This window comes from Tetrahymena thermophila, assembly GCF_000189635.1.
Source record: "Tetrahymena thermophila SB210 genomic scaffold scf_8254638, whole genome shotgun sequence".
Lineage (NCBI taxonomy): Eukaryota > Ciliophora > Oligohymenophorea > Hymenostomatida > Tetrahymenidae > Tetrahymena > Tetrahymena thermophila.
In genome coordinates, this window is record NW_002476407.1 from 156,944 (window position 1) to 184,114 (window position 27,171).

General features: G+C 22.7%; 12 protein-coding genes across 12 annotated transcripts; 10 read left to right on the forward strand and 2 right to left on the reverse strand. All coding sequences in view use genetic code 6, as the record gives it.

Moving 5' to 3' along the window:
* Positions 1-199: 199 nt before the first annotated feature.
* Positions 200-3,663, forward strand: TTHERM_00188740 (cyclic nucleotide-binding domain protein; the record flags this gene model as incomplete). Its single annotated transcript, XM_001016550.2, has 9 exons — positions 200-278; positions 331-425; positions 485-726; positions 868-977; positions 1,301-1,758; positions 1,836-2,042; positions 2,094-2,151; positions 2,207-2,383; positions 2,438-3,663. 9 exons carry the CDS (start codon positions 200-202, stop codon positions 3,661-3,663), a joined length of 2,652 nt encoding a protein of 883 aa, XP_001016550.2.
* A 772-nt stretch (positions 3,664-4,435) lies between these two features.
* Positions 4,436-4,615, forward strand: TTHERM_00188750 (hypothetical protein; the record flags this gene model as incomplete). Its single annotated transcript, XM_001016551.1, has 1 exon — positions 4,436-4,615. The coding sequence occupies one exon, from the start codon at positions 4,436-4,438 to the stop codon at positions 4,613-4,615; it is 180 nt and encodes a 59-aa protein (XP_001016551.1).
* Positions 4,616-5,749: 1,134 nt separating this feature from the next.
* Positions 5,750-6,185, forward strand: TTHERM_00188760 (tetratricopeptide repeat protein; the record flags this gene model as incomplete). Its single annotated transcript, XM_001016552.2, has 2 exons — positions 5,750-5,904; positions 6,065-6,185. The coding sequence occupies 2 exons, from the start codon at positions 5,750-5,752 to the stop codon at positions 6,183-6,185; spliced, it is 276 nt and encodes a 91-aa protein (XP_001016552.2).
* A 213-nt stretch (positions 6,186-6,398) lies between these two features.
* TTHERM_000188779 (tetratricopeptide repeat protein) lies at positions 6,399-6,590 on the forward strand (the record flags this gene model as incomplete). The annotated part of the gene is made up of 1 exon (XM_012797752.1): positions 6,399-6,590. The coding sequence occupies one exon, from the start codon at positions 6,399-6,401 to the stop codon at positions 6,588-6,590; it is 192 nt and encodes a 63-aa protein (XP_012653206.1).
* Positions 6,591-7,121: 531 nt separating this feature from the next.
* Positions 7,122-8,816, forward strand: TTHERM_00188780 (tetratricopeptide repeat protein; the record flags this gene model as incomplete). Its single annotated transcript, XM_001016554.1, has 1 exon — positions 7,122-8,816. The coding sequence occupies one exon, from the start codon at positions 7,122-7,124 to the stop codon at positions 8,814-8,816; it is 1,695 nt and encodes a 564-aa protein (XP_001016554.1).
* Positions 8,817-10,325: 1,509 nt separating this feature from the next.
* Positions 10,326-11,342, reverse strand: TTHERM_00188790 (hypothetical protein; the record flags this gene model as incomplete). The annotated part of the gene is made up of 1 exon (XM_001016555.3): positions 10,326-11,342. One exon carries the CDS (start codon positions 11,340-11,342, stop codon positions 10,326-10,328), a length of 1,017 nt encoding a protein of 338 aa, XP_001016555.3.
* Positions 11,343-14,027: 2,685 nt separating this feature from the next.
* On the forward strand, positions 14,028-14,447 carry TTHERM_000188799 (tetratricopeptide repeat protein; the record flags this gene model as incomplete). The annotated part of the gene is made up of 1 exon (XM_012797753.1): positions 14,028-14,447. One exon carries the CDS (start codon positions 14,028-14,030, stop codon positions 14,445-14,447), a length of 420 nt encoding a protein of 139 aa, XP_012653207.1.
* Positions 14,448-16,256: 1,809 nt separating this feature from the next.
* On the forward strand, positions 16,257-18,072 carry TTHERM_00188800 (tetratricopeptide repeat protein; the record flags this gene model as incomplete). Its single annotated transcript, XM_001016556.3, has 2 exons — positions 16,257-16,286; positions 16,393-18,072. 2 exons carry the CDS (start codon positions 16,257-16,259, stop codon positions 18,070-18,072), a joined length of 1,710 nt encoding a protein of 569 aa, XP_001016556.2.
* Positions 18,073-19,276: 1,204 nt separating this feature from the next.
* Positions 19,277-20,479, forward strand: TTHERM_00188810 (RING-type zinc-finger, LisH dimerization motif protein; the record flags this gene model as incomplete). Its single annotated transcript, XM_001016557.2, has 1 exon — positions 19,277-20,479. One exon carries the CDS (start codon positions 19,277-19,279, stop codon positions 20,477-20,479), a length of 1,203 nt encoding a protein of 400 aa, XP_001016557.2.
* Positions 20,480-21,550: 1,071 nt separating this feature from the next.
* On the forward strand, positions 21,551-23,464 carry TTHERM_00188820 (Ibr domain protein; the record flags this gene model as incomplete). Its single annotated transcript, XM_001016558.2, has 1 exon — positions 21,551-23,464. The coding sequence occupies one exon, from the start codon at positions 21,551-21,553 to the stop codon at positions 23,462-23,464; it is 1,914 nt and encodes a 637-aa protein (XP_001016558.2).
* A 164-nt stretch (positions 23,465-23,628) lies between these two features.
* TTHERM_000188839 (hypothetical protein) lies at positions 23,629-23,946 on the reverse strand (the record flags this gene model as incomplete). Its single annotated transcript, XM_012797754.1, has 1 exon — positions 23,629-23,946. One exon carries the CDS (start codon positions 23,944-23,946, stop codon positions 23,629-23,631), a length of 318 nt encoding a protein of 105 aa, XP_012653208.1.
* Positions 23,947-24,398: 452 nt separating this feature from the next.
* TTHERM_00188840 (RING-variant domain protein) lies at positions 24,399-26,984 on the forward strand (the record flags this gene model as incomplete). Its single annotated transcript, XM_001016560.2, has 5 exons — positions 24,399-24,537; positions 24,645-24,693; positions 24,749-24,823; positions 24,904-25,005; positions 25,163-26,984. The coding sequence occupies 5 exons, from the start codon at positions 24,399-24,401 to the stop codon at positions 26,982-26,984; spliced, it is 2,187 nt and encodes a 728-aa protein (XP_001016560.2).
* Between the last annotated feature and the right edge of the window lie 187 nt (positions 26,985-27,171).

A 27,171-nucleotide genomic window follows, 5' to 3' on the forward strand; every position in this document is an offset into this window, starting at 1 on the left:
TTTAATAATTAATATAAATGTTTTTAAAATTAAAGACCTATAAAGATTGCTTTTGGAGTTTAGTATGACGATAATAAGCCTTATTAATAATTTGTGCTGTAATATTCAATATTAAATGAGAAAGAAAAATGTATATTAAAAGATTTTTTAAATTAATAGAGGAGAAGGTGCCAAGTCTTTGTTTGTAATTGATGTGTTTATGAACTTCAATACTTCTTTCTTTAAATAGGGCGTCATAAATAATAATAGAATTGATATAATCAAACGCTATGGAAAATGTATGTTTTATTTAAATGAAAAATATTTTTTAATATTGCTTTTTTTTAAAAGCTAAATTCTGGTTCGACATAATCATAGTTTTACCTTATATCTTTGGTTAAAATTCACAATTTTACTAATCAATATTTATCCTCAGAGCCTTTCTAGTAACAAAAAATCATGAATTATTTTATGTAAATAAGTATTATTTAATATCTTTAAATAGATAAGAAATATCATACATCGATTGGAAGAAGTTTTTCACCCAAGAAATTTAGGAGCTGCTTTAGTAGATATAATAAAAGTTATTTTTGTTATATCATTTATAGCACATTTATTTTGTTGTAGTTTTTATTATCTTTCTACTTTTGAAACTGGCTAAACTACTTGGGTGACTAAATTAAATCTAGAACCTAATGATATATTTGGTTTATATGTAGCTGGAGTCTATTATTCAGTTATTACAATGTAATTTACTTTTTTATTAATTAAATTTGATTAATTTTTGAATAAATAAATATTAAATATTAAAAAATAACATTAAATGTTTGAAATTAAAAACAACTCATCAAATAATATTTAAAACTAAAATATAACTTGTATTTTTAGGATCACCCTAGGTTATGGTGATATAGTTCCCACGACCACAGTTGAAAGAATATTTGTCGTTGGTATGACTCTAGTTTCATGTGCAGTCTTTGCTTATTCAGTTAATACAAGTAATTTCTTTCTTTCTTTTTTTAAGTTAGTAGTTAGTATGTATGCTAGATGATTGCTTTTTTCTATTAAAAATAATTACTTCAATTTCTTCTTAAAAGTTGTCTATAAATAAATTTAATCTTTAAGAGTTTGCAATATATTTTTAGAAGTTTATTTTAAATAAATTTTGTCTCAAAATGAAATTTGTATATAAGGCTTTGTAGTATATGAGTTTAAAAAGATTTTCCTTATATTTTATAGAATTTAAAATAAAATTTTTTTTAATTAAAATAAATAAATGTTTTAAAAAAGTTTAATAAATAAGTAAAAATATTAATAAAAGTTTCAGGAATTATTGGAGATTTTTCATCAAGAAAGAAATATTTTCGCTAGAAAATGATGAATTTAAATTTACATATTTAAAAAAGAGGATTAAATAAATAATTAGCTATGACTGTAAGAAAATATATAGAATATTTATATAAAGAAGAGATGGTCTCTAATGAATCTGCTGAAAAAGATCTTGAGCAAATTCCTCTTTCATTAAAAGAGGATGTTTATCAAGATATTTATGGAAAACTCCTACGTCAAAATAAAGTATTTAACCTAAACTTCTCTTTAGAATTTTTAGATAAGCTTGCACTGAAAATGAAAGAAAAGAGATTTGGACCAGAGGAAATTATTTACAGAGAAGGAGATGAAGGCAATACATTGTATTTCTTAATCAAAGGGAACGTTTAGCTCTTTTTGCCTATTAAAGGGCATAAAGATAACTCATATTTATAAATTTAGTAATTAGAAGTAAGTTTTTTTTTTAATTACATTTTAAAATAGTTTAATCAATAGCAAGATTAATTTTCTTTAAATATTTAAAAAAGAAAGGTACTACTTTTGGTTTTTACTCATTTTTTAGTGGGAATAATAGAGAAACAAGTGCTAGGAGTATGAGGGTTACTAGTTTAGTCACCCTTAATTTAGAAGATTTTAGAGAAGCTGCAGAGAAATTTCCTAAAGACTATGAAAAATTTTGTATGCTGAGAGATTAAATTAAATACAGTAATTTGACTAAAGGGTTAGATGTTAGAGTAATTAATTAATTAAGTAATTTTATTTAATTTATAATTTTAACCAAAAAGTGTACTTCATGTGATAACTATACTCACCAACTGCAGCAATGTCCCTTTCTTAAATACAGTAAAGACAAATAAGTTAAAAAAGGATTATAAACATTTATTAAATATAATTTTAGAACCTGAAAAAACGATTTTGATAGCTAAATACAATAAATCTGATCCGATGCAGAGAAAAGAACAATAGAGAAGGATAATAAGAAGCCCTAATTCTTTATTTTTGCTTTAGTTCATAACTAAAGATGATATTTATTGTTTCTTAAATTTAGACGGTAGTGACTCTGATAATGACCACTGTATATAAATAAATTTCATTTAGTAATTATTTAAAATTAAGAATATTTTTATAGACCATCAAGAATAGGAAGAAGCAGTTGATTTAGAAGAATAGTTTAATGATAAGAGAACTAGCTATGCTAATGTTGATGATAGAGAAGACTATAACAAAATAAGAGACAATACAAGCTAAAATTATAAAGATAATTATATAAAAGAAAACTCAAGTATCAAGGAATTTAACAGCAATAACAATATAAAAGATCAAGCATATATTGAAAGCTAACAAAATAAAAGATAAAGCACATACCACAGAATAGAAAGCTCTTTATCTTACAAAAGAAAAATTATGAGCCAACATACAACTGCCTCAAATATGGCTAAATAAGCTAGCAAATTAACTTCGAGATTGTCTTTTAGATCATAAAAAATATAAATTGAAAAAACTTAAAATTAAGTAATAATGGATTTTATTTTGATAGATATTGATAAACTTAAATCCTATTAAAATTATCTTCCTTAGAATAATTTTGAAAAAGTTATCCAATAATACAATGAAAGTTTAATAATGCAAAAGGTATACAAACCGAAAAAATAGCTTTACCAAATAGTAAATAAAGACCGATAAAAAATTAATTTAAGCAAACTCAGGGTTATTGCTGCCTTTAAAAAAGTCAACAAAAATTAATAAATAATTACTACAAAACACAAAATTGAAAGTTAATCAAGAAAAAAAGCTATTTTAGAATAGTTAAAGCAACATTCAGAAGGTAATTCAGATTATTTAACATATGAAAGCAACCCTAATAAAGTTAATTAGAATAATAACGATATACGTGAATAAAAGTAAAGCCCAGAATCAGGAAAATATGAAATTAAAGTTTTGAGTCATTCAAAAAATTCAATAAATTCAGAAAAATAACCCTAAAATGATTAGGAAAATAAAAATGAAGGAGAAATAAAATAGAATAATCTGTTAATAAATTAATCATGTAAAAGTGAAAGTGCTCTTGATTAAGACATTCTATCAAAATCTGAAGATGTTGATAAAATAAAATATAAAATTTTAAAAAAGAAAAAGACAAGCAGCTTTGTAGTAAAACCTTCCTAGTTTTACTAAGAAAATCAAGCAGAAGAATAAGAATTTTCCAAGGATTAAATTGAATAAAAGAGATAAAAATCTCATAAGTAAATTCATGAGGCTATTATGAATTATAATATGAAAAGAAGGTCATTTTCTAATATTATAAATAATTCTTCCTTTACAGATATTTAATAAAATGATAAAGATAACAATTGACTAATTTATTTAACATAAGTGAAGGAAGGAAGGAAGGAAGGAAGGATGGATGGATGAATTGAATTAAGTTTATCCTTTAAAAAAGTTTTGATCTATTTTATATTAGTTAAATTTATATAATTAATTATTTATTTACCTACTTATCTATCTATCTATTTATATTTTTTAAAATACATAGAAATACTTACTAATTGAAATTTATAAAATGATTATTCTAATATAACTTAAGATTTCAATTACTTTTTTTAAAGTTTTGATTTATTTGATATTTATTATAATTTATTTATTTATATTTAACCATTTACTTATTTACTTACTTGCTGTATATTTTTCTTGTAAATTATATTAGAATTTTTGTAATATCATTTACATTTATTTCTTCGTTTATTGAAATTTAATAAAATAAAATAAGAAAAGTAAAAGTTAAATCTATAAATTAGAAATTGAATGTAATACTTACATCAATCAAACATCTACCTTAAATATATTTTATTCTAAAATAATTTTGATTTATTTGACATTATTAGTTATGTTTGTTTACTAATCTTTTTCTTCTAAAAGTTTTTCTAATTTATTTATTGAAAAATAAATTTCTATTGTTATAGACATTTAATTTATTTTTTATGAATATTTGGCTAACTAACGATTGATAATATTAATTGAATTTTCTTAACAATTTAATTGATTTATCTTTATAAATAATTTCAAAATTAAATTTGAAAAAAATTAAAGATTTGGAAATATCTTTAGATAATCCAATATTTGCAAAAATATGACAAGACAGAAAGGCACAAAAGACAAGACGACAAGACAAGACAAGAGGGTTTTTGATGAGGGAAGAGACAGCATGAAGAACGATACCATAAAGACAGACTTAGAAAAGAAACACAAATTAGATTTATCTGCAAATGGGATAATTAAATATTGCATCTTTTTGAAAAAAAGAATCTGAATAATTATTATATGATCACTTAATAACTTTATTTTATTAAATAGGTACTTCATACATAAGTATGAAGATAAGTAGCAAATCCAGCCAGACGATAGTTTTTCGGCAAGTTTTTAATCCGGCTCCCTTTTATCTAAAAAAAAGATTCTAATTTTTATGATTAATTAATGGAGTATATTTAATTAATCTATAAAAATAGTTATCTAGATATAGGACGATTTAACAAAAACAAATACAAAATTCTCTCTCCTATTAATATATAATTAGTATTGTTTAAAATATTAGATATAAAAAGACATGCTCGGTCTCTCTGCTAAATTACTACTACTACTGCTCTCAATTCAACAAAAAAATGAAGAAAGAATAAAAATTAAAAAATAAATTAAAAATACATTAAAAAGATATGAATAAAAATTCAAAATTAAATTTAAATCCAAATCAAATCAAATTTTATGAAAAAAATATAATATAAGAAATAAAATAATAAAAAACTTAAAAAAATATGAAAGAAAGAAAAAAATAAATTATCTAATATTAAGATATTCCAATAATTAAGGATTAATTATTAAAAATATATATCAGATCATATTTATTTATTCAATATCTAACTAATATCATTTATACAGCTTTTTATATTTACTTTTTCTTCCTTTTTTCTATATCAAATGCTATATTAAAAAACTAAAGTGTGCCTAATATATAAATTTATTAAATGAACTTAAAATTAGTTGTATTTATTATATAAATTATTAACATATCTAATTTAGTACCAAAAAAAGATAAACTAATTTGTGTGTTTAATATTTTAGTTTTTTAAAAATTATAAAAATTTAAAGCCTTATATTTATTTATCTAACTCTTTTTTCAATCGCCTTTAAAATTAAATTATTTTCGATTTGAAGTTATATTTTACTTGCATCAAGTTTAGTAAGTATCTTATTCAGTAAAAATATAAAAAATTAAGCCCTTAATAACATATTTGAGACTTAGGTAATAAAAACCCAAAATCTATTTCCACCAATTCAATTATTATTTTGATACATATATTCTAATTAATATTAAATTTAATGCCTATGGGTATTTAAATATATTACTTTGTTTTATTACGATATAATAGTAATTTGATCTTAATAAAAAATGATTTCTAAACACAGCTAAGCATTTGAACAGCTGGGATATTTATTTAACAAAAAAGAAATGTATGATAATGATGCAATTACGCTCATTTAGAAGGCTGATTAACTTGATCCTAAAGACAGCTGGGAGGGATTATCATTTCTGAAAAAAGAAATGTAATAATGATGCAATTATATTCTTATAGAAGACTATTTTACTTGATCCTTAAGACAGTTTGGCATTTGGAAAGCTAGGATTTTTATTTCAGAAAAAATAAATGTATGATGATGCAATTAAATTCTACTAGAAGGCTTTTTAAATTGATCCTAAAAACAGTTGGGCATTTGGAAAGCTGGGATATTTATTTTATAAAAAAGAAATGTATGATCATGCAATTCCATTCTTCTAGAAGGCTGTTTAACTTGAACATAAGTACAGCTGGGATTATCATTTCTGAAAAAAGAAATGCATGATGATGCTATTACATTCTTCTAGAAGGCTCTTTAAATTGATCCTAAGGACAGCTGGGCATTTAGAAATCTGGGATATTCATTTATGAAAAAAGAAATTTTTGATGATATTATTACATTCTTCTAGAAGGCTGTTTAACTTGATCATAAAAGCAGCTGGGCATTTGGACAGCTGGGATATTTATTTTATAAAAAAAGAAATGTATGATGATGCCATTCCATTCTTCTAGAAGGTTGTTTAACTTGATCCTAAAAATAGATGGGCATTTAGAAATATGGGTAATTCATTTCTGAAAAAAAAAATGTATGATGATGCTATTACATTCTTCTCGAATACTGTTTAACTTGATCGGACAACTAGACATTTGAACAGCTGGGATTATCTATTCTGAAAAAATAAATGTATGATGATGCTATTACATTCTTATAGAAGGCTATTTAAATTGATCCTAAAAATAGCTGGGCATTTTGAAATCTGGGATATTCATTATATATAGTAATATGAGGGGTTTAGCACAAATCAAAAATGACAAATTCTGATTGACACAAATTTCAAAAAATTATCTATATTTTGATTGATTTTTGTAAACATTTTTAAATAAAAAACAAAGAAAATAACTAGTTATATAAAAATTATTTGAAATATCACAAATCATGATATCATGGTTCTTGATATTTCAAATAGATAAACAGCTATACTCGACTTGCTCTTTAATTACAGTGAATATAGAACGAAATTAAATTTGGTACTCACTATAATAATGAGACTTTGGTAATATAAATTCAAACAAGATTTTGACCAGTTCAATTATTATTTTGATACATATACTCTAATTAATATTAAATTGAATGCTTATATGTATTTAAATATAATACTTTATTTTATTAGAATATAATTAATAGTAGTTTGATCTTAATAAAGAATGAATTCTAAAGACAGCTAAGAATTTGGAGAGCTGGGATATTTATTTTAAGAAAAAGATGATCATGATGATGACGCAATTACACTCCTTTAGGAGACTGTTTAACTTGATCCTAAAGACAGCTAGGCATTTAGACAGCTGGGATATTAATTTCTGAAAAAATAAATGTATGATGATGCTATAACATTATTTTAGAAAGCTATTTAACTTGATGATAAAGACAGCTGGGCATTTGGAAAGCTGGGATATTCATTTCTAAAAAAAAAAATGTATGATGATGCTATTACATTCTTCTAGAAAGCTATTTAACTTAATGATAAAGACAGCTGGGCATTTGGAAAGCTGGGATATTCATTTCTAAAAAAAAAAATGTATGATGATGCTTTTACATTCTTCTAGAAGGCTGCTTAACTTGATCCTTAAGACAGCTCGGCATTTGCAAATCTGGGATATTTATTTTATAAAAAAGAAATGTATGATGATGCTATTACATTCTTCTAGAAGGCTGTTTAACTTGATCCTAAGTGCAGCTGGGCATTTGGAAGGATGGGATACGTATTTCTGAAAAGAGAAATGAATGATGATGCAATTAGTTTCTTCTAGAAGTCAGTTTAACTTGATCCTAAGGACAGCTGGGCATTTGGATAGCTGGGATATTTATTTCTGAAAAAAGAAATGTATGATTATGCTATTAAATTCTTAAAGAAGGCTGTTTAACTTAATCCTAAAGACAGCTAGGCACTTGGAAAGCTCGGTTATACATTTCTGAAAAAATAAATGTATGATTATGCTATTAAATTCTTAAAGAAGACTGTTTTACTTTATCCTAAGGACAGCTGGGCACTTGGAAAGCTGGGTTATTCATTTCTGAAAAAAGAAATGTATGATGATGCTATTACATTCTTCTAGAAATCTATTTAACTTAATGATAAAGACAGCTGGGCATTTGGAAAGCTGGGATATTCATTTCTGAAAAAATAAATGTATGATGATGCTATTACATTCTTCTAGAAAGCTATTTAACTTAATGATAAAGACAGCTGGGCATTTGGAAAGCTGGGATATTCATTTCTGAAAAAAGAAATGTATGATGATGCTATTACATTCCTCTAGAAGGCTGCTTAACTTGATCCTAAAGACAGCTTGGCATTTGCAAATCTGGGATATTCATTTATGAAAAAAGAAATGTATGATGATGCTATTAAATTCTTCTAGAAGGCTGTTTAACTTGATCCTAAGTGCAGCTGGGCATTTGGAAGGATGGGATACGTATTTCTGAAAAAAGAAATGAATGATGCTGCAATTACTTTCTTCTAGAAGACAGTTTAACTTGATCCTAAGGACAGCTGGGCATTTGAATAGCTGGGATATTTATTTCTGTAAAAAGAAATGTATGATTATGCTATTAAATTCTTAAAGAAGGCTGTTTAACTTGATCCTAAAGTTAGCAATGCACCTTTAAATCTAAGAATGGCATTTTACAAAAAAAGAAGGTACCAACATTCAATTATATATTTCAAGAAGTGTATTTAAATTGATCCAAAAGTTATGGTGAACCATTTTAACCTTTCTCTTGATTTTGAGTTTAAAAAAATATACAAACATGCAATTAAATCATCAAAAGAGGGTTTAAAAAACAATCCTTAAGATAGCAAAACACTATAATTGTAAAAATCTTTAAAAAGCTAGATTTGATAGACTCAAGCTATTTTTTTGTTGAAAAATGGAAAATTAAAAAGTTAAATGAGATATTAGAATTAAAAATCAAAGTTAAAATTAAATCAAATAAAATAAAATATAAAACAAAATATCCATAAAAACCAATTTTGAAAAAAATAAAGATTTATAAATTAAAATAAAAAACAATACTTAAAAATATTTTTAGGTATTTTAATCCTTGTTTAAACATCATTTTATAATAAAAAATAATTATTACTGTAAAAATATAAATTTGAATGATTTTTTACATTTATATATACCTTTGCGTACATATTTTTTTAAATTATTCTTTTCATCAATATTTAAAATTTTTTGATTCTTTATAAATCGTACATTTTATGGATAGGTTAATTTAAACAAAAATCGAAAATAATTAAAAAAATACTCATTTACAAAATATTTTAAAAAAATGATTATTTTTACAAGAAGAAAATTAATTAGGTTAGCAATTAAAAATTTTTAAAGTCTAATGAATTATATGAGTTTGCTTTAGAAAGGCTATTTATTTTTATATGAAAAACAACTATATATTTACTATTAAAAATAAATTTAAAAAATCTATTGAATATAAAAACTATTTATTAATTAGATGAATTATTTAAAATTTTTAGGGTTTAAATAATTTTATGAGTTTAATTGACTAAAATAATTTATTTTTGTTATAAAAACAATTATTAGCATTAAAAACACATTTTTAAATATGAAAATAGGTATCTATTTTTTAATTAAAATATTTATCAAAACATCAACTATTTATTTAATTATTTAAATTAAATTTGATGATTTTAATATCAAATTTTATTTCTTAATTATTTTAAAAATTGAATTAATTGTTAAGTAAGGAGAAATTATAATTAAAAAAAAAAAATTAAAAAAACTCTTTTTCCTAGTAAATGAATTTTAATTATATTTCATTAATATATATTTTTTAAGAATTATCATAGTTATTCTAAAATATCTAAAATCGATTTTATTATTTATTTAATACAGAAATGATATATTTTTATTTCAAGTATAAAAAATATTAAGAGGATAGAAATATCGCATAAGGCATCAAACAAATGTCTTGTAATATTTTAAAAAGTAAAAATCTTTAATCTAAAATTTTTAACTGGATAGGTAGAGTAATTTGTGATATAAATTAATTAAATTAATTTTATTTTATTAAAAGTTACAATTTTTTATTTTTAATGTAAATACATTTATAGATATTTATTTTAATGAATATAAAAATTATGTCAAAGTTTATTCAAAATTTTTATTTTAAACTAATAAAATTATTTTATTAAACAAAGACAAAAGAAATGTCTGTCTTGAAAAAAATCAATCATATAAAAATTTTTAGTCTAACTGAAATTATTTTAAAATTTTAAACAAAAAATAACAAATTAAACTTAAAAAAATAAAAACTTTTTTTAGTGTTTTTGGTAAAAAAAATCCAAATTTTATTTATCTTATAAGCTAGCAAGTAAGCATTCTATGCATTCAGAATTATTATTATTGTTGTTAGGTATTCTTTTCTGCTATTAAAAATTATTAAGTAGGATAGTCAACTCCTAGATAGTAAGTTTGCAATATTCTGTTACTAAGAGTCATGATTCCTTTGGACATAGGAACTTAAATTAAAACTTAATAAATTCCTTCACTCAATTTTTATGTATATTAAGAAGGTTAGACGGTGATAGTAAACGGCTTAGATTCATCTGTCATTAGTGTGAATTAAAGATTTTTTAGTTTTTCAATAGATGAGACTGAAATGAAGTGATATTTGTATGGTTAATAATCATATTTTATGCCCTGTGCAGCAAAAGCCTTTATCAAGTCTTAAACTTACTCAACTTAAAACTCAAAGAAAGGGCTGTGGATATTAATAAAAACTTCACTTGGGCTAGATAAGCTGAATTAGCCGTATTGTACATTTTAGCTGGAATAGGCAGTGTAGTATCCTTTTTATTCAGAGCTTTTTAAAAAGAAAGGATAAGCATTATTTTTAGTTTTTGATAAATCAGCATCACCTATATCAATAATACCCTTCCTTTAATTGGAACCAGCCTAAGGTAAAGTCATGAAGATCTATTACTTAGGGACTATGTGATCAAGGAAAGTAAAGGCATTATTTTGTCCGCCAAACTTATACCCAAAGCAGAGTTCAGTTTTTCCATAAAAGATAGATTATTTAATTGGGATAGTAAACTATAAGTTAATTATCTTTTCTCCAATAACAAAGTCACCTGAGTAGTTATATCCATCAGCAAAAGAATTATAATTATTTTCTGTACTACCACATTAAATAGCTTATTCATAAGTTTCAGTAATCAGATTAGAACAAAAATCTATATCTGGAGTAACATAGTATTAGCAAATTTTGCCATCTTGAGTTTTCTATTAAATAGGAAAGACTAGAGTATTATCTTCCTAAAGAATAAGTTCAGTTGAAATACCTTCAAAAGCACAAACTGAGCTAATTAAAATTATAGCTAAGATAAATTACTTTTAGCACATATATCTAATGTTAATTAATTAATTAATTAATTTTATTTTTTTATTACTTTTTTTTTATAAAGTTCAAGATCCAACAATTAATTAATTTATTTATTTATCCCCTTTAGTCTAATTTAATTAAAATTTTCTTTATAAAAGAAATTAATTACAATTAATGGATATGTTATAGTTTGGTTGAGTGAAAAATTATTCCAGCATAAAGCCTAGTAAATCTTGCTTCCAGAATACACATAAAAATTTATTCGAACAGATTTTGATCAAATTTAGTTTTTTTAAGCACATAAAAGTAAACTATTTTTGTATTACAATCAGATCATTTTATAGAAATATCCATAATTTGAACATTAATGAGTGTTTGATGCATGGATAATGTAAATGTATTTAATGAAGCAATTATCAAATATAAATAAGGTTTTTATTCATAAATAACTGAATATAAAAATATAAAATGATTTTAATTAATCATTAAATCTAAGATAGTAGTTAATTCAAATAGTGTTTGTTATATGTCGTTTGATCTTTTTAATGTAATATAAGTAATGTATTACATTTTAAATTCATTTTTTTAATTTTCCAAAAAACCAAATGATAAAAAATACAAAAAGTTAGTAATCTAATCTAAAAATTACATTCTTTTTTGATATTTCCTTAATTAATTTTAAACTTTTTACTCTTTAAATATCATTAATTAATACACACAGATTGATATTTAATTTAGACTTTATTTTTTTTGTGAAAAAAACTTTAACACCACACATTTTTTATGTTTAAATATTACAAACGAAGAAAATAGTTAATATTTTTCAATCAACTTTTATTTATACACAATATAGATAATTTATTAGAAATAGTTATTTAAAAAAGGCTAAATGAGTTTTTTATTTTGCTTGCCAAAATCTACATTTATATTAAAAATAAACAATTATTAATTTTCTGGGTTCTTTACATAATATTTTATAAAATAATATTGTTCCAATTAATTTAACTATAAATAAACACTTTTTAAAAAATTTGAATAAATTATAAGATAATTTAGCAAATACTTCAAACATAAAATTAACTATACCCATAATACCTTTTTATAATTTGTATTTTTAATATTTTTTCTAAAAATAAATAAATAATTTTATTTTTAAAAGTAAAAAAATGAAATAGATTTTAAAAGTTAGAGAGAGATTATTTAAATTTTAGTTTTTTATAAATTTTTTTTAATTCTATTTTAAATAAATAATAGTAATGAGTATTTTGTTATCGGCCATACTAAGGTGAAAACACCGGATCCCATTCGAACTCCGAAGTTAAGCGCCTTAAGGCTGGGTTAGTACTAAGGTGGGGGACCGCTTGGGAAGTCCCAGTGTCGATAACCTTTTTTCATTTTTTAGTATTTTTTAACTTATATAACTGTATAAAAAAATAATTTTAATTATTATTTTTAATATAAAAATTATCATAAATTATTTATATATTCATGCTTATTCTAATTAATTTTGTTATCGGCCATACTAAGGTGAAAACACCGGATCCCATTCGAACTCCGAAGTTAAGCGCCTTAAGGCTGGGTTAGTACTAAGGTGGGGGACCGCTTGGGAAGTCCCAGTGTCGATAACCTTTTTTTACTAAAATTTATTTTAAAAGTAATAATTAATTTTATGTAGCTATTTATTTTAAATTGTTTACATAAAGGTTAACTTTATAAATTTGTGCAATTATAAAACTAGAAAAATAAAATTTATCTTCAGAAGTATATCTGAATATAAATTTGATTATTTATTATTTTCAATAAAAAGCAGAAAATTAAAAGCTTAATGAATATATTTATCAAATAAATAGCATTGATTGCACAACAAGGATATACAAATAATCAAATGTAAATTTCTTATTTAATTATTTAGATTTATAAATAATATGATTTTGTAAACTAAAATATACAACAATAATTTTACAGAAATAACATGAAATATTGAATATCATCTTCTTTTTTTTTATTTTATTTAATATTTGAAAAAAATTTTACTTTAAAATATTATTGAATGATTTTATTTTATTAGATTAAAATTACATTAAAATCAAATAATTAATATTTTTTAAATTCAACTTTTTAAGAATAATCTTTTTATATTTTTAATTTATTTAGCTTTCAAAATTTTTTAATTCAATTCATTAAACCTTATAACCTTATCTATGATAGTTAATTAAAAAAATATCAATCAAATTTCAATACCAAATTGAAAACATAAATGTTTTTGCAATTAAATGAAAAAATTGATAAAGTAAAAATGGAGAAATATTTTAAATAAGAGCAAGGACAAAGCAAGTCTATGGATAATAGTATGTAATTCAGCCCAAGAATAAAATTATTAATAATACTTGTCATTTTGGCATATATTAAGTAATGTGCTAGTTTCAAATCATGGTATTTTATATTTTGGATATTAAATTTCAGTTATGTCATTAGCTCAGAATACAGTATTTGTAGCTTATGGCTTAAAAGAAAATCAGCATATTCTATATTCATCTCTACTCAGTGCTGCTATTCCTTTTAGTTAAATCTTATCAAATCATTGGCAAAATATATTAATATTAGAAAAATGATAGTGCTATTTAATTTTATTAGAAGGTTGTTTAACTTGATCCTAAAAATAGCTGGGCATTTTGAAAGCTTGGATTTTCATTTCTGAAAAAAGAATGTATGATGAAGCAATTATATTCTTCTAGATGGCTATTTAACTTGATCCTAAAGACAGCTGGGCATTTGGACAGCTAGGATATTTATTTAATGAAAAAAAAAAATGTATGAAGATGCCATTAAATCCTTATAAAAGGCTGTTGGCTGTTTAACTTGATTCTAAGACAGCATGGCATTTGTACAGTTGGGATATTCATTTCAGAAAAAAATAAATGTTTGATGATGGAATTATATTCTTCTAGAATGCTATTTAACTTGATCCTAACAGTAGGGCATTTGGAGAGTTGGGATTTTCATTTCAGAAAAAAGAAATTTATGATGATTCAATTACATTCTAAAAGAAGGCTGTTTAAATTGATCCTAAATACAGATGGGCATTTGGACAGCTGGATATTTATTTAATGAAAAAAAAAGTATGATAATGCAATTACATCCTTCTAGAAGGCTGTTTAAATTTATCCTAAATATGACTGGGCATTTAAATAGCTAGGAAATTCATTTTTGGGAAAAAAAATGAATGATGAGACAATTAAATTCTTTTATAAGGCTGTTTAACTTGATCATAAAGATCTGGGAGATTTAATTGTAGAAAAAAAAGGAGCAACATTCAATTATATGTTTCAAGAAACGTATTTAAAAAAGATATATTTTATAAGAGTAAAAAAATGTACAAACATGCAATTATATCATTAAAAAAGAGTATAGAACTAGATCCTTAGTAAGCCAAGGATAGTATTAACATTCAGTAAGTCATAAAAATATTCATTCATTCAAAAATAAGTATTCTTTAAGAAAACCACATAACTCTAATTGTAAAGATCTATTAAAAGCTTGCTATGATAGACTCAAGCTATTTTTTTTATTGAAAAGTGAAAATTAAAAATTTAAATAAGAAAAGAATTAAAATTTAAAGTTAATAAATTAAATAAAAAAGAAGTAGAAAATAATATAAATGTATATAAATATCAAATTTGAAAATAATAAAGGATTATAAATTAAAAAATTAACACTATCTAAATATATTTTTTTAGGTATTTATATATAAGCTCAAATATAATATTTTTAGGAACTTGATTTAATCAAAGGCTAACAAATGAAAAAGAATTTTTTATTTTTCTTATATTTTTTTGTGATTTCTTGATTATAAAAAAAAAGTTAAAATATTGAAAATCAATATTTTTCAATTAGAATATTTAGCAGATTAATACTTTTTCTTTGAAAATAAGAGCGTATAATAATTTATAATTGTATTAATTATTAAAAATTTAGAAAGAATGCTGAGTAATTTGTAAAACTAAGATTTTTAGGGTGATATATAATAATTTAAATAGCATTTAGAGAACGAAAAGCAATATGTTATTTAATGCAAATAAATATATTCTTTAGAGCCTTAACAATAGTAATAGATGCATGATTACATAATATCTTGCTTAAATAGTTATCTAGTTGGCTTAAATGATAGAAATTCTTAAGAAAATAATTTGATTGCCATTTAAGCAATTAAATATCTTTGCAGAGCTTAAGCAGATATAAGTGTAAAAAAAATTGGATCATTTTATTGCAGTTATTGCTTTGGTAAATTTTAAAAAGAAGAACTAGAAATTGAGTTATTTAACAACAAATTTGATTTCTAGCATTAATAAAAATCCTCCATATTTACTCTAAAATGTGGGCATACATTTCATTTAAACTGCCTTGAAGAATTAATTAAAGATTTTAAAGTACAATTGACTGAGTTGATGCCTGATCAATAAATTTAATGTGAGTGTCCAGGCTGTGAACTTGGGTAGGAAAGCTGTATTTATGTTAGTGATTGTTTTAAGTTCTAAAATTTACAATGATTTGTATTAATAAAATTGATATTATTTATGTTCGATAGATATTGAATGATTGATAATGTATTTATGTATGTTTTAGTAAATTTTATTTATTTTTTAATTTTTTTAAAGGATATCTTGATATTTTAATTTTCAATTAAGAAACAAAACAATAATATCATTCAATTAATTAATTTATTTATGATTTGATTAATTCATTTATTTATTTCCTTATTTATGCTTTGATTAATTAATATTTTTGTTTTAGAATATTTAACATATGATTTTGCTATTTAATAATTAAGAAAATAATGTAAATCTAAAAATTTAATAATATATTCTAATAAACTTTTTGAACAAAATTATTAAAACGCGATAGCAAATTGAAAGATAGGAAAAGTAAATATAGAAATGATCAAGCAATAGACAATTTAGAAAAAGGTAAATGTGGAATAAAAATATATTTAGATATTAGGCTTATTTAAAGAATTTATTATATGTAAATAGAAGCCTTATTTTAATTATTTATTTTAATTATAAATATTAGACTATTGAAAATGATTTAAAGTATTGTATTAATAGTTTGAGTCCTAACTTGATTTAATTGAGTTAATCTATATCTCAAATAAAAAAATTATGCCAAAGCCGTGCTAAATTACAATTATAACTATTATAAGGAGATAAGATATGCATTTTTTGCTAAGGTTATAACGATAGATTAGATTAATAGGATTAAAATTAAGTTAAATATTTGAAATGCAAGAAGTGTTAGTAAACATACCATGAAGACTGTATATTGTAAACGATTGAACATTCTTTCTAAGTCTAAAAAAAATAAATTGAAGGAACGGAGGATTATGATTAATTAGCTAAATTAAAACCAACTTTTTAAATAGTTTGTTTAAGATGTGATTCATAAGATTGCTTTAGCGAAGAGATTAATGCAAAAAAAATTAATTATATTTAATAGCTAAATTAAATATGCTAGAAAGTGAGAGACTAAGTTTATGATTAGATAGTTGAAGAAAAGAAAAAATTAGGCTCATGCTAAATATGTAACTTTTTATGGCTTAAAAGGTAGGCAGAGCATTAAATTTTTGAATGTGATCTTGATAAAGACGATGAATTTTTGTAAGAAATTAAAAATTATGAAGAAAATCCTTAAATTGCAAAAAAAAAAATCAAATTATCCAATTGCAAACATATTTTTTGTCAAAATTGCTTGAGTGATAAAGTTTTGGATAAATAGATTCTATAAGAAGATTATAATTTATGCTGTTAAGCTGAGAATTGCAAAAGTGAACTTACATTTTAAGAAATATTTGTAATATTAGGAAGCAAATTTAACTGGTATATGAAATATAAGCACCAAAAATTTTTGATAGAAGAACTTAGCAAAATAAAAAATGAAATACAATTTGTCAGGTGCAGAGGTGTATATAAGCTAGCTAAATAAAATTGCCTGGGAATAAAATTATAAAATAGATAAGATATAATCAACAGCATTAAAGAAATACACTAATTAGAGTAATAAATTATATATGAAAATAGCAACATTCTACCAGATCTAAAAGCAATTAAATCAGTATAATTTAATGATTAGGAAAGCATTTAGTGCTGCAATAGGGTATACTAAGTCATTAGAAATAAGTAGTTAGACATGAAAGCCTTCTTTGAGTAAATCGTTAACTAAACTTAGTGTGAAAATGAAAAAAAAGAAAGGAAAAATATGTATGATCAGTATTTAGAATCTTATATTAAACCTTTTCCAGATCATGAAAATTAGCCAGAAAACGATTGCTACTTGATCACTTGTGAAGATGAAAATTGCTAGTTTTAATTTTGCGTTAATGGTTGTTTAGATATTCATAATGCAATTAATTAGTGTCCTAATGCTGATAGATATAATGACAATATTAATATCTTTAATATAGATTTAAATGATGTTGTTAAAAATTTTGGAGCATCTACTTTACACTTTAAGTAGGTCGATGGTTCTGTTATTCTTACCAATAGTGTTAAATGCTTTAGATGTTTCAGAGAAATTTAACGAGAGTCTAAAAATGATGAAAACTAAGAATAGCCTAAATGCAAATGCTTTGAAGAATATAATAAAATTTAAAATAACAACAATTAAGAAATACATTAAAACTATTATCAATAAATTCAAATTGATGATTAAAATAATCTAAATAATAATGATTAATACGAATAAGAAATAATTTGAAAAAAATGATTATTTTGTTTTTAATGGTTTATAGATTTTAGTATTTGTATTCTAATTATTCAAAAATTATTTTTTTAGATAAAATTGTTAATCTTACAATTTTTATTTCATTAAAATAAAATTTTTAACTAGTTTAACTTAACAATAAGTGTGCAAATTAGTTTAAAAATAATAAATTCAATACCCTTTTATAATCAATTCAATCTTAAAATATTTGATTAAATATGATCAAAGGTTTTATTACTAATATTCTTCAAAACTATTTTGAATAGAAAGGCCCATTGGTGCCCCTCACAACCCCCATTTATAGGATCTTATGTATATACTTTGAGAAATTGTTAAATTTCCTTAAAATTCAAAGAATTACCTGCCTATCATTTTCATCATTTCCATCAAACTTATTCATATATTTTAATACTTTATTACATTAAAAAAAAGTAAACAAACAAAATAAAAGTATAATGTATCCTTTAATTATTTTAAATAAATAAATAAATATTATGTTATATTTTGTTTTCTATTAAAATTTTCATTCATTTATTATTATGGTTTGATTATTTATTAACAAAAGGTCTATAATAAATTTTATTGGAGTCCTTGTGTGTAAAATAATGACAATTATGTTTTAATTATGATATTTAATAATCAATAAGGATGATAGATATATTTTATTTTTCTAATTGTATGAACAATATTTTATCATCTATTGCTAATATTAGTTAGAACTTTCATAAATGAGCCTAATTTTTTTTTACTTTTAACACCCATTACCAAAACATGAAACAATATATAAATAAATAAAATAATAACATCTTTATTTTTAATTTATTAAATTTTATCAAATATAATTTAAAAAATAAATTTAAATACCCAAAAAGACGCAATAATTAAATGAAAATTAAATTTCTTGCCATTTAAGGCTAATTCTTGCTTTCAATGAAATTTATCCTTTTTTCAAACAAAAAAGATAATATTCTAATTAGTGGATTATGATTTAAAATAATGTTCAAAATAAAATAATTGATAACAATTTTTTCATATCATTTAAATTCTTTAAGAATGTCTATAAAATTTTTATAAATAAAAGAATTTTATTATTTAAATTAAAATAAAACACAAAAAAAGAAAGTGAATATTATAATAACAAGTAGGAATTATAAATTAAATTTTTGATTAACTTTCTTATTTTTAACTTTTTAAAAAAATGGACTTATATTTTCCATAATTAACTGATATATTAAGATGCGTCAATAAAAATTAAATATAATTGATAGAATTTACCTAAGCAATGCTCTAGATACAACAATTATGCAAGCTTAAAGCAAATATAATACTAGTAGATTTGTAATTTTAAAGATGTTTTTATTGTAAGATAGATATAAAATAATATTAAATGGATGAATACAATACATTACCATGCGGACATGTTTACCATCTAAAGTGTCTTTCTTAAATTGCGATTTAAAATTGTCCAAATTTAGACTTTGAAAATGCATATATAGAATGCGGATTTTGTTAATAATTGCTAACAACAAGTTAAATTAGAAAATCCGTTCCAACATAATTTATTTAATAAAGAGAGCAATATATGCTAAATTAATAAGCTATAAAACTTGAGTAAGAGGATAGGTAATTGAGGCAATAATAAGCTATGAATAAGTAATTTACATGCAACATTTGCTAGGATGAGAAAAATATCAATAATGAAGGAAGAACTTTAAATTGTGGTTGCTAATTTTGTGAAGACTGTCTGAGAGAATATGCTTTATAAAAGATAAAAAATGGCGAATTTTATGAAAATTAAATTTTTTGTCCAAATTCATGCAAAAAATAAGGTTCTTTCTTAGATACATTCATGATCAAAGATCTATTAAAGGATGAAAACGAAGTTTATTATTAAAAAATGATAGATTTTAGAGCCAAAGATTACGAAAGAGATCCTAATTTCAAGCTCATAAAATGCCCAGGATATTTGCTTAAATCATAAAATTCAAAAGAATTAAGTATTATGAAATAAAATCAAATAGATGACTTTAGAATGAAGAAAATCTCCATACCAAGTGGTTTTACTATACACGAATGCTAAAATATGTGGGAATACGACTAAAGGGATAATCTGAAATAAACTAAATGCAATATTTGTTAGTATGAGTTTTGTCTATTTGGGTGTGAAAAAACTCACCAAGGTTTCACTTGTGAACAATTTAAATAATGGTTAATAGAGAATAGTGTGGTCGATTAAGAATTTTAAAAATTAGTTTAAAGAGATAAGCTTTTCCAATGTCCAAAATGTTAATCTTATATTTAAAAAAATGGAGGATGTAACCATATGACTTGCAGGAGGCCTGGCTGTGGTAAAGAATTTTGTTGTGTATGTTTAGCTGATCATCCTTGCGGAAAACATTGAAAATATTCATTATAAAATGGTACTTGTTTAAAAACTTATTATTAGTCAGATTTTCAGAAAATGAATTTAGAAAGAATAAAAATAAATTACAAATATTTTAGTTTTATAAAATAAAACAATCTGTTATTGATTGATGTAAGGTTTTTTTTAATATTTTGTTTGAGATAAGAGAAGTATTATTATTTTTTTATATATTAGTTATGTAAAATCTACTCATTATATATATTTTAATCTATACATATTTAAAAAAATCAAATAAATAAATTATTTTTTTGGTAGAAAAACATATTTGTATTTTGCATTTAAAAATAAAATAAATCTGATGAGTTTAAATTTTATGCTAAGTTAACTTCTTTTTACAAACAAAAAATAAAATTTATTTTTATTAAAAATTTACAAAATAGTTTTTATTATTATTTATTTTTAAAAATAAATAAGTTTTTAATTGAGCACCTTCTAACTTCTGCTATTTTTCTCATGTATTTTTCCAACTATTAATAATTTTTAGGTGTCTTGAGACATATAAAAATTAAAAAATTCTTTAAACACTCTTTATTATTATTATATTTAAATTTTTTTATATGCTTGCAAGCTGTAAATCAATTTAGAATATTAATAATTTTTCCAAGATTTAAAAAAATAAAAAATTATCTATTCAACTTATTATAATTTGATTAATATTAAATATTCTAATAAGTAAATCTTTATTCTAAAATTCATAATCAATAAATAGTCAATTTAAAACATAATTATTTTAAAGACATAAATGTTATTTACAAATATTCATTGATTTTATAGCCTTTGATTTGGTTTTAGTGTTAGCAAATACTTATATTCAAACCCTTTAAGTTTAAATCTATTATTAAAAAATTTTTTCATTTTGTGTGTTTCTAATATGTTTATTTTTATCTTTGATTTAAGACTTTATCAAGTTAAAAGCCAAATTAGCTTTTTTGAATATTTTATTCTAATTAAAAATTTCGTATATATTAACATAATTATATTTTAGAGCAAGCAAATAATATAGAAAACCGACCAATAAACCAGCCAATAAATTATTATTAATATTATATGAGTTCTTAGTATAAAAATTCTAATGGATGGGAATCAGTGTACTCGGAATAAGGTTAATTATAAGGGTCCCATTGTATATATGAATCATAAATAGTATTTAAAATGGATAATCCTAATTACTCTTAATAAAGTTAATATTAAATCATTCAATCAACTAATCAAAAAGAATCATAATAAAGCGAAACTAATTTGTATGATATGATTTCTAAAAGTTACAACTTCATATTTAGCTATGAACAACTTGCAAGTTAAATAAAGCAAGCGTAAATATAATAATTAGCATAGATTAGTTAAAATTAAAAATAAGTTAGTAGTAGGTAAAATTTTATAAATAGTGATATAAATATAAGTCGATTATAATCATAAAATAATAATAATTTTAAAAACCTTTATTAGAATAGATAATCATATGATTATTCTACAACTGATTAAAGTTAGTTGAAATTTTAAACCAATTAGTTTGAGTAAAGTAATAAAGATCCTACTTATTTAAAATATTTTTAAAATTTAAGCCAAGCTTTGTCAGGAAATGCTAATCAAAATGATTTAGTTTTTTTTAGTTCTTGTATTAAAGAAATTTAATTACTTTGTGAAAAGAAACCAAAAATAAAAATTTGTTAATTGTAAAAACAAATTAATCAAATGAATACTCCTTAGATTGATAAAATTGAAAAGTAGATTTCTGATGAAGAAAAGGAAGAAACTAAGGTTGATAAGGAATTATAATAGCATGATCAAAATTAGGAAATAAAATTGTAAAATGATCAATTAATTGAGAAATAAAAAAGCGAAGAATTGAAAAAATAGTAAGAAATTTAAAATAGTTTGTGTGGCTTGTGCTTAGATCCAATCAACTCATATTCTCATTAAGTTATAGCCCCAAAATATTTTACTGATACTTATTAATACTTTCAAGCAAAGTGCGGTCATTACATAAGCAAGATATGTTTAGCAACAACATACTAAGGTATATTTTAAGATTCAATCCCAAAGACGGTAAAATAATATGACGAGTAGCTTGAAAAGAAAAGTAAATTAGATCTTTAGTTAAATTGCAATCATTGCAATTATAAGCTCTAAATGGATGAAGTTTTAGAGTAAAATAATGGCTATCTCACCCATGTAAGGTCTAACAGAAAATAATTTGAGTGTGGTATTTGTATAGTTGATTATGACCTGGAGGAAGAGGGTATCGCTATGTTTGATTGTGATCATATCTTTTGTATTTAATGCTTAACCAGCTATATTATTTAGTGCATTAACTAAAATAAATTTAGATATGAAGACTTTAAATGTCCTCAAGATAAATGCACTGCTATAATTAATAACTATACTGTTGATAGATTAATGAATACACCTGAGAACTAAATGCTTTTTAATCGTATGATAAGAATGTAGCTTGTTCACACCACTTTTAAAAAAGAAAAAATAGCTCTTTGTCCAGGTTTCCAAATGAGAAATAAACAAACTAATAATATTTTGAATGTTGATTAGGAAACAATTACTTTACTGCGTTTGGGTATGCCTCCATAGTTATCAGATGATGTAGAAATAATTGGATGCACTACTTTCTTTAGCTATGATGAAAATAAAGTTTAATTTTACGAGTGCAGCAATTGCAAATACAAATCATGCTTAAAAGGATGTGAAGATGCACATATAAAAGGATCAAAAAGAGGAAAAAATTGCTCAGAGTTTAAAAAGTGGAAATAGTAAAATTAAGGTATGGATATTGATTTATTGGCTATTTTTGATAAGGATACTATGTGCTAATGTCCAAAATGCAAAGCTATCATCATCCGTAACGGAGGTTGTAATCACATGACATGCACAATGCCAAATTGCGGCTTCTAATTTTGCTTTAAATGTCAATCAAAATGGCTGTGCTGGAAGCATTTACATTACTTTTGATATATTCTTAGTATATTAAATAACACAATAAAAAATTCAAAAGATAACAAACTAAAACAATTATTATTATTATTATTGTTTTATATATTTTTACATTTAAAAATATTTTTGCTTTAAAATAATAATTTATATGAATTATTTCATTTCATAATAAAACTAAAATGTCATTTAAGTTAATTAACAAAGTAATTATTTAATATTAAACTTTTATAATAAAGATTATATTTTCTGTGTGATGCACTTTAATAAATTTTATAATATGTTATTTGCTTTTTTCCTTTATTCCTTATTTAGAATGAATTAATTTTGAAAAGGTTTGATTTTCTTAATAATATTTAGAAGGACTTCAACTAAAAATCTATAAGAGAAATTAAGTGCAAATTTATTTGTACATAGGTAAATTGATTGAAAAAAATATTTTGTGTGACCCGTATCTGTAGAGATGAGTTTAGACTTTCCCTGTACGATCTTGTTAGATCCATCTCCTCAGTGGAGGTCAATACTTATGTAAGAAGGGATTTTAGCTTAATTAAAAGCTAGTATGCTACTCATGAGAAATTGATAGTTCTATGAAAATATACTCCCCTTCTACTAATTAATAGCTTCAATAACTATATTAATAACTAAAAAAGATTAATCTTTTTTATGGGTTTTTAAATAAAATATTATGAGTATTTCACGAACTATTTAATGTCAAACATAAAAAACTTAATTTTTAGCAAACATATTTTTGTTTATAAAAATATGATCCAAATTATAAAGTAATAAATAAAATAAAATAAAGACATCCGCTTTAACGATTAAATAATTAAAAACTGTTGTCATAGTTATTAAGCAATATTAAAACAAAATATGTAAATTGAGTATTACCAATTGCTTTTAATATTTTTGGTTTAATATAATTAACTAATTATTTTTTTAACAGATAAGAGAAATGATTTAAGTTTTTACATCTTTGATATAAAAATTTTTTAAAAAGAAATAAACAAACATTTTTGAAATTTCCAAAAGAAAGCCAACAGTGAAGGAAAATGAAAATACTCTGGTAACTGACCATTCCATTGTTATTGAAGGTAGCCTTTGAAAATATAAAATGAGTGTTTTGTATAATTTATACTTTTAATTAACATTATTTGGTTCAAATGCTCACTAAAAACATTATGTCAATTTATAAATTTAGCAAAAGAAGTAAAGCAGCAATTTAAGTGTAGAATCTGCCTTGATTAGGGGTAATTAATATAGAAAGTCGAAATATTTTAATTTAATTATTATAATTTAATACAGTGAAACACCAGATAGCGCTGTATGCATGCCATGCAAGTGTTCAGGGAGCATGAAATATGTACACGTTGAATGCCTGTACTTTAATATAAATCTTTAATTATAGACATAGTTTTTATTTTCTTTTTTATTGAATGCACTATCTTTTTATATAAAAGGCAAGCATGGATAATTTAAAAGAAGTCTCTGAAATGTGAGATTTGTAATTATGAATATTCTATAAAATGGTTTAAGTGGGCAGATTAGCATAACATTTTAGAGTAAGAAAAAATTACTTTGAATTATTAATTAATTAATTGCTTATATTTATCATGAAATTAATTAATAATCTTTTGATTTTCATAGATTATTTTTTTTATCTATTTATTTATTCTATCAAAAAGTTAAAAAGTTTTTTTACTTTTCTTAATATAAAAGTAATCCTACCTTGAAAAAACTATAACAAAGTAGTAACTAATAAAGGCAAAGAAGGTAGCAAGCACAAAATGAATAAAATAGAATTAGACATTATTAAAATCTTTTAAGAAGCTTTGGAAAGAGAAAAAGCTTAACAGTAATTTAAAAGCTTTAAATTATATTTCTTATTTCAGGTATTATAGTGTGTTTTGTATTCGCTTATTCTAATAACTAATCAGAAAATTGGTAATAATCCAAGAATTCTAAATAGCACCAAAGAGTTTATTTCACTTCTATTATTTCTTATTGCCTAACTATCATAGTTGCTTATTTTTGGATCTCTTAATCCAAAGGATTCGAGTATACTTTTTAAACAAATTTGAACTATTTTAAGACCCATTTACCTTCATTGTAATAAAATAATGTTATAAACCTTTAACAGCAGTAATATATGCAAGATTAACAACTAGATTAAAACAATTCTAATTCTTAAATAGAAATAGACGTTTAGCAGTAAAATTAAGAACATTAAGTTAATGGTGAAAGAGGTCAAATATATTTAAATTTTCAATAAAATTAAAATTAGTCTTAATAATATGAGCAATAGGATTAACAAATATAAAATAACAACATATAATACATTCAATAAAATAATAACTAAGTAGAAGAACTTTAATAATAATAACAATAAAATGACTTATCGTTATAAAGCAAGGCAAATTAAGAGATGCATATAGATATAGAAAACTAAAATGACTAAGTTTAGGATTCATTTTAGAATGCCAAGTAGTACCCCTTTTGCTAGGATATCAAAAAAAATTATAAAATTATTATATTTAATAAAAAGAGGAATGCATCTAGTATAAAATACAATATATAAGATCAAATGGCAAAATAATTTAATTCAAAAAATGTAATTTAAACTGATTCTAATGGAGTAATCCCTTTAGGAGACAATATCCATTAAAGTAAAACTTAGGAATTTTAGCTGAGTTAGACAGATTAGTAACCAAGCTAAATTCATTAAAATTAAGAAATATTAGGTTTTGGTAGCTTTAAAATAGATTAAAATAGAAAAATTATTGAATTCGGAGAGAGTGAAAGCAGCGAAGAAACAATTTAAGAAAAATTTTAAATTAAACGAGAAAATAAGTAATACTTTGATAATGAATAAGAAGTCTAATTAAATAACTTAGAAAGAAAACATGAAGAAAATATACCTTCAACATATCGAGAAAAGCAGCAAAGTAATACATGCATTGATATCAAACAGTAAAAATTGATACTGAAGCACAAGCAAAAAAAATAGCAATCCAAATAGGATCTTAGTAAAATCGAAAATAATACCTAATATATTGAATAGAATCAAGAGCAAATTCATTCAATTCAAGAAAATAATAATGATGAGAATCAATAAAATATTTAGCAAATATAGTAACATGATAATACCTTAGTCCCTGATAAAACTAGCAGCATTAATTAATAAATAAAACAGATCTAATGTGTTAAGGATAATGAAGACCATAGCTCTGGCCAATAAATATTCCAAGAATAATCTAACACAGATCATCATATATAATAGCAATAATAATAAATGCATGAAAACTAGGTGGAATTAATAAATTTTGAATGCAATGAAAGCATAGAAATCTAAAATGATAACATAAAAAGCACTAGTGATTAACATCAGGGATTAGGACTAAACATGGAGGATATATAAGTTATATTATCGAACGAAGAGAATGTGCCTTCATAAAAAACATTTGATTAATAATCTGCCAGAAAGCAAAGCCATAATAATGATATTAAAAGCGATTGGCAAAAATATTTAAAAAATGAATGATATAACTAAATCAATAAAATAATTAAGCTTAGCTAAATAGAATAAATTGGTTTAAATATTTAATTAAAAATTATAAAACTATTAAATAGATAAAAAAATTCATTTTTATTCAAAATTTTTCATTAGATTTTATTTTTATATGCTTTTTGTTTTTTTTTATTTTTTTTTAGGTGTTCTATTGAGTTAA